This window comes from Jaculus jaculus, chromosome 2 (genome assembly GCF_020740685.1).
Source record: "Jaculus jaculus isolate mJacJac1 chromosome 2, mJacJac1.mat.Y.cur, whole genome shotgun sequence".
In the NCBI taxonomy this organism is placed as follows: Eukaryota; Metazoa; Chordata; class Mammalia; order Rodentia; family Dipodidae; genus Jaculus; species Jaculus jaculus.
The window spans coordinates 4682223-4689577 of NC_059103.1; the positions used below are offsets into that span (position 1 = coordinate 4682223).

General features: G+C 50.3%; 1 protein-coding gene across 1 annotated transcript in view; it reads left to right on the top strand.

Annotated features, from left to right (window-relative positions):
• LOC101598315 (Grid2 interacting protein) overlaps positions 1–2194 on the top strand; it is a 59569-nt gene extending 57375 nt beyond the window's left edge. Inside the window, exons 21-22 of the mRNA XM_045142813.1 lie at positions 1484–1648; positions 1838–2194. Of these exons, the coding sequence (XP_044998748.1) occupies positions 1484–1648; positions 1838–1909 (237 nt within the window). The 3' untranslated portion in view covers positions 1910–2194. The remainder of the gene's footprint in view (positions 1–1483; positions 1649–1837) is intronic.
• Positions 2195–7355: the final 5161 nt, after the last annotated feature.

Below are 7355 nucleotides of genomic sequence, written 5' to 3' on the forward strand. Positions count from 1 at the left end.
TTTTGTGCATCTGGGTTTACATGGGTACTGGGGAATCGAACCCGGGCTGTTATGCTTTAAAGCACATGCCTTATTCCCTGAGCCATTTCTCCAACCCTGCTCTGCTATCTCGTGTCTTCATATATAAAGCAGGGCTTATCTACCTCACTGACAAGTAAATGAGAATGAGTGCAGAGGGCTGGGGGACAGCTCCGTCAGTGAAGAGCTTGCCACACAATTATGAGGTCCTGAGCTCGAGTCCCAGAACCCACATAGAAGATGCCAGGCATGGCGATATGACCTTGTGATCCCAGCAGTGGGGAGGCAGAGACAGGCAGGTCCCTGAGACTCACTGGCCAGCCAGTCAGCCTGCTTGGGGAGCTCCAGGCCAGTGAGATACCCTCAAAGAAAAGGTGGGCAGCAGGGCCGGAGAGATGGCTTAGGGGTTAAGGCATCTGCCTGTGAAGCCTAAGGACCCATGTTCCATTTCTCCCTAGATCTCACATAAGCCAGATGCACAAAGGGTGAGGCAAGAGCAAGGTCGCACATGCCCACTAGGTGGCGCAAGTATCTGGAGGACCTGGCACACCAGTTCTCTCTCTCTAAAAATTAAAATTAGCCAGGCATGGTGTTACATACCTTTAATCCCAGCACTTGGGAGGCAGAGGTAGGAGGATCGTTGTGAGTTCAAGGCCATCCTGAGACTATATAGTGAATTCCAGGTCAGCCTGGGCTAGAGGCCCTACCTCAAAAAAATAAATAAATAAATAATTAAAATTCTTAAAAGGTGGACAGCATTTAAGGAAGAGCATCTGAGGTTGACCTCTTGACTCCATATATAACACCCCTCCCCCCCCACATGCACAAGAATGAAAGACCCTACCTTAAAAAAAAAATGGATCAAATGATGCCAGTTGGGCCAGTGAATTGTGTGTGCACACACTCGTGCCCACATAGAATCCCAGCATTTGGGAGGTGGAGGCAAGAGAATCAGGAGTTCAAGGTCACGCTCAGCTGCATAGCAAGTTCCAGGTCAGCTAGGGCTGCAATGAGACCTGGTCTCAAACAAACAGAAGGGAGTTTAATTAAGTTTGAGAGGAGCAGAGGGAGCCAGTGTAAGTGGCTGGCTTGGAAGAAGGGGGAGCGAGCCCCAGACGTGGTTACTTATACTTGTAACCCAGCACTCAGAATGTTGAATTAGGAGGCCAGCCTGGCCTAGGTAGTGATGCCCTGTCTAAAGTGAAGGGGCGAAGAGCTCCCAGGAGGGTGACGCCCTCTTGTGGAGAGAGCCGCAGGCTGCCTGGAACATAGCAGGTGCTGAGTGAAGTTAGGGGGAGGTGGGCCTGGACCCTTGTGAATATACACAGGGCTTGTCCCTTGGACAGTAGATCCCGCACAACAGGAGTTGTGCCTCCAGGGCAGTGTCCGTCCAGGGTCCCAGCCCAGCCAAAGAGGATGGGCAGGCATCTAGTGGTTGGGTGTCTCCTTAACCAAAGCCCTACAGTCCTTTCTGGAAACAGCCCAACCCGTGCTGCGGGCGCTGGACGGGCTGCAGCGAGAGGCCATGGAGGAACTGGACAAGGCGTTGGCCTTCTTTGGAGAGGATTCCAAAGCCACCACCTCGGAGGCTTTCTTCGGCATCTTTGCGGAATTCATAAACAAGTTCGAGGTGAGCCTTGGTGGTAGAGGCTTAAGGGATCTTTGAGCCAGAGGTCACACGAGAGAGTATCCTTGGGGAGCCCCAGTGGGGCGGGGCCACAGCCTCAGCTCTGGTGGTCTGGGTGTAGGAGGAGGCAGGAAAGGGTGTCGGCACTGCGGGATTCACTCCCGGTTCCTCCCCTTGTGCCCTGGTCTTCAGAGAGCGCTCAGCGACCTGCAGGCCGGGGAGGGCCCACGCAGCTCCGGGATGGTTTCACCCCTGGCCTGGTGACAGCAGTCGGAGAGAGGTGATTGATGCTGGAGGTGACAGGCATGGACCACGCCGCCTGGCTGCAGGAAGGAAAGGCCTGGGCGCTGGCCCTCGCTGCAGCCCATGTCTCCAGCTACCTCAGCGGCCCAGCCCTCCTCCTCCTCCTCCTCCTCGGGTCCTCCAGCCATGCTGGGACTCCCCGGGAGTCCAGAGCCTTGGTGGTGAGCCCTGCCTAGCTGCGCCCACTGCTTCCCAGGCGTCCTGCGCAGCCAGCCTGGTGAATAAAGTACTGCTGTGTCCATGGGATGCCGCCGCACCTGAGGGTGGATTGCGAGGGGTGCTGCTGCCCTGGGGCAGTGTCTGTGGCTTGGCAGGAGTACACTTGTCAAGGATGGGCAAACTTTCCTGAGCCTGCAGGAGTGGGCTTGGGGAGAGGTGCTGGGATCCACCCATTAGCCCAGCATCAGAAGGCTTGCTGGGGATCCTGGTCCTGGACTTCGAGCTGGATGAAGATATGAGACAAAGGCTCTTAAAAAGCTGCTGCAGTCTGTATGCAGGTGAAGGCACGAGAGAGGATGGTGATACAGAAAAGGACTGGGGTTGGAAGGGCCACTATGCCACCACAGAGCCCATGTTTTGTGTTATATTTTTGTTTGTTTGCAGAGACAGACAGAGTAGGCACACCAGGGTCTCTAGCCACTGCAAACAAACTCCACATGTATGTGCCACTTTGTGCACCTGGCTTTATGTGGGTACTGGGAAATCGAACTCAGGTCCTTAGGTTTTGCAGGCAAGCACCTTAACTGCTGAGCCATCTCTCTAGCCGTGTGTGTGTGTGTGTGTGATATGTATATTATTTATGTATTTGAGTCAGAGAATGGGCATGTTAGGGTTTTCAGCTACTACTAACAAACTCCAGATGTATGTGCCACGTTTGTGGCTTTGTGTGGGTACTGGGGAATTGAACCCTGGCCATCATGCTCTTCAAGCAAGCACTTTCAACCACTAAGCCATCTCTCCAGCCCACCACTTAAACCATTTATTTGAGAGACAAAAGAAGATAGAGAAGAAAGCTGATGATTATTTTTTTTAATATACTATTTATTTATTTGAGAGAGAAAAGGGGAGAGAATGGACGTGCCAAGGCCTCCAGCCACTGCAAAGTCCAGACACATGCACCTCCTTGTGCATCTGGTCTACGTGGGTACTGGGGAATCAAACCAGCGTCCTTTGGCTTTGCAGGCAAATGCCTTAACCGCTGAGCCATGTTCTCCAGCCCTGTCTTATTTGATTGATGTTTGAAAGACAGGCTCATGTAGTCCACACTGGCCTTGAACTCCGTGTGTACCCCAGAATGACCTTGAACTTGATCATTTTATCTCTGCCTCCTGAGTAGCGGGGTTACAGATGAGGATCACTATGGCTGGTTCCCTCCCTCCCTTTCCCTTTTCTCCTTCCTGATCTTTCTTTCTTCCTTCCTGTTTTATTCTTTTTTGGAGACAGGATTTCTTGATGTAACTTGGACTAGCCTCCAGCTCATGATACAGCCCAATCCAGCCTCCAACTCCTTGCAATCCTACTGCCCCATCCTCCCTTAGTGCTGGCCTATAAGCATGTGCCACCATGCCCAGCATGAATGGAGGTTTTACTTTATTTCTGGCAGTGCCAGGGAATCAAACCCAGGTCTTCCTACATACTTGACAAGCATTCTTCCATGGGACTTTTTTTTTTTTTTTTCTTTTGAGGTAGGGTCTCACTCTGGCCCAGGCTGACCTGAATTCACTATGTAGTCTCAGGGTGGCCTTGAACTCACAGCAATCCTCCTACCTCTGCCTCCCGAGTGCTGGGATTAAAGGTGTGTGCCACCACGCCTGGCTCGGGATGTTTTTACTATTTGTTTTGAGCCAGAGTCTCACCGAGTGACCCAGGCTGGCCTTAAACGTTCAGTCGCCCTGCTTCAACCTGCAGAGTAGCTGGGATGGCCTTCTCCACCGGGCCTGGCCAGAACTGGTGGTGTAATCCAACACAAACTCAGATTCTGTTTAGAGGTGGTCACAATCTGAGTGGGGCAGTTGGGATCCTCAAGGTAGAGGCTGAGAAGACAAGGAGAACTTGGTGAGCCATTGCTGTGCTTCTCACTGTCATGATGTGGGTGTCCCCTGGAACAGGGCTTGTGAGCAGAGCGGGTCTGGAGGACAAATGGCAGTCTGGGACATGTGAGGTCCTCAAGCCTAGCTTATTTTGTTTTTTAATTTTTTTTTCTGTTATTTATTTGAGAGCGCGAGACAGATAAGAGAATGGGCATGCCAAGGCCTCTAGCCATTGCAAACAAACTCCAGATGCGTGTGCTTCCTTGTGCATCTGGCTTACATGGATGCTGGGGAATTAAACGTGGGTCTTTAGGCTTGCAGGCAAGCCATCTCCCCAGCCATATTTTATTTATTTGGTTTTCTCCAGGTAGGGTCTCACTCGAGCTCAGGCTGACCTGGAATTCACTATGTAGTCTCAGGGTGTCCTTGAACTCATGGCAGTCCTCCTACCTCTTCCTTCCCAGTGCTGGGATTAAAGGTGTGTGCCACCATGCCTGGTATTTTTGTTTTGAGGTAGGGTCCAGCCCCATTATTATTATTATTGTTGTTGTTATTATTATTTGGCTTTTCAAGGTAGGGTCTCACTCTAGCTCAGGCTGACCTGAAATTCACTATCTCAGGGTGGCCTTGAACTCAGGGCAATCATCCTACCTCTGCCTCCCAAGTGCTGGGACTAAAAGTGTGTACCACCATGCCCAGCTACCTATTTTGATTTGTTAAAATTTATTTATTTAAGAGAGAAAGAGGCAGAGAGAAAGAAAGAATGGGAGCTCCAGAGCCTCCAGCCACTGCAGACGAACTCTAGATGCATGCAACTCCTTGTGTCCTGGGTCCTGAGAATTGAACCCAGGATCCTTTGGCTTTGCAGGTAAATGCCATCTCTCCAGCCCCTATTTTGATTTTTTAAAATAGGGTCTCATGTAGGCCAGGCTGGCCTACAACTTGCTGTGTAGCTGAGGACATTGAACTTTCGCTTTTTCGAGGTAGGATCTCACTCTAGTCCAGGCTGACCTAGAATTCACTATGTGGTCTCGGGGTGGTCTCGAACTCATGGCGATCCTCCTACCTCTGCCTCCCAAATGCTGGGATAAAAAGCATGCACCACCATGCCCAGCTGACCTTGAATTGCATTTGATCTTCCTTAGATTCCCAAGTGCTGAGATTGGAGGCGTGCATCACCACATCCAGTTGTGGGGTGCTGGAGACTGAACCTAGGGCTTCTTTGTTCTTGCTTGGCAAGCCCTGTACTGAGCTACATTCTCAGCCCCCAAGAATGCTTTCTGTAAGTCTTGGGATAGTAAAAGGAATTAGGAACTCCGAGGTTAAGTACACTTCCTGCTCAAGCGTGAGGCTTCCAAACCACCTGTGTCGATTGCCAGAACCCGCAGTAACAGCTGGGCATGCCCATGCAGTCTGTAACCCTCCTTTGCAAGGACAAACAGGTGAGTGAGTGATGGAGAAGGACATCCAGTGTTTCCTGCCACCAGACAAGCACACAGAGTCCTGTCAGCACATACCACACACACACACACACACACACACACACACACACCACACAGTGCTGGGCATGGTGGCACTTGGGAGGCCGAGGTAGGAGGATCACTATGAGTTCGAGGCTAGCCTAGGACTACCAAGGAAGTGCCAGGTCAGCCTGGGCCAGGGTGAGACCCTACCTTGAAACCCCCACCCCAAACAGGGATGGGAGCAGACAGGGGATTCTTGAAATTGTTTTCCATGCTGAGTCCTAATCCCGACAACAGGCAGCTTCCCCTATTATTCCTTCCATTGACTTTATTTTTTTATTAAAATTTTTTTTCATTTTTAGAGGCAGGGTCTCATTCTAACTGAGGCTGACCTAGAATTCTCAGGGTGGCCTCGAACTCACGGCGATCCTCCTGCCTCCCGGATGCTGGGATTAAAGGCGTGGGCTGCCACCACACCTGGCCTTTTGTTCTTGTTGTTTCTTTGTCTCTTGTGTCTTTGAGGTAGGGTCTCACCCTAGGCCCAGGCTGAGCTGGAATTCACTATGTAGACCAGGGTGGCCTCAAATTCACAGTAGTCCTCCTATATCAGCCTCCTGAGTGCTGGGATTAAAGGCATGAACCAAGCTATTTCATTGATTTACTTACTTGAGAAACAGACACATAGAAAAAATGGGCACACCAGGGCCCCTAGCTGCTGCAAATGAACTCTAGGTACACGTGCCACCTTGTGCATCTGGCTTTACATGGGTACTGGGGGATGGAACCCAAGGCCTTCATGTTTGCAGGAAAATGCCTTAACTGAGGCATCTCTCCAGCTCTTTCTTTTCTTTTTTTTTTTTTTTTGGTTTTTCAAGGTAGGGTCTCCCTGTAGCCCAGGCTGACCCTGAACTCACAGCGTTCCTCCTACCTCTGCCTTGTGCTGAGATTAAAGGCATGTGCCACCATGCCTGGCTTCTAATTTATTTTTTAGTAATTAAAAAATTTATATTTTTTTGCTGGGTGTAGTGGCATACATCCTTAATCCCAGTACTCGGGAGGCAGAGATAGGAGGATTGCCAAGAGTTTGAGGCCACCCTGAGACTACATAGTGAATTCTAGGTCAGCCTGAATATATATAAATATAATACATTAATATACACACACACACATACGGTGGTACTGGGGCTTAAATCCAGGAGTTTTGTTTTTTTTCAGGGTAGGGTCTTGCTCTAGTCCAGGCTGACCTAGAATTCACTATGTAGTCTCAGGGTGGCCTCAAACTCTTGGCAATCCTCCTACCTCTGCCTCCCAAGTGCTGGGATTAAAGGCATGCGCCACCACGCCTGGGAAAACAAAGAATTTTTATTTATTGATTTATTTGCAAGCAGAGAAATACAGAGAGAGAATTGGTGCACCAGGGCCTCTAGCCACTGCAAATGAACTCCATTTGCACCCACCACCTTGTGCATCTGGCTTACGTGGGTACTGGAGAATCGAACCTGGTTCCTTGGGCTTTGCAGGCAAGCGCCTTAACCACTGAGCCATCTCTCCAGCCCCAATTTGTTTTTGAGAAAGGATCTTATAGCCAAGGCCAGCATCCAACTCACTATGTAACCAAGGATGCCTTTGAACTCCTGATCCCCCTGCCTCTTCTTTGCGAGTGCATGCACCACCACACTCAGTTCTCGATTACCATTGTCACCCTCATCAGAGTCTATAGGCCAGGCTGGCCTCAAGCTCATTGCAGCCTGCTTGCTTCAGACTTGCAAGTACCGGGATTGCAAGGCTTGTGCCACCAAACTCAATTCTTACCTTGGCTCTTTTTCCCAGAGAAGTCTGAAATGGGCTTTCATTCTGTCTTTTGGATTTTTTTTTTCCCTCCCACTACAGTCAAACAGCTAATGTTGCTGTCAG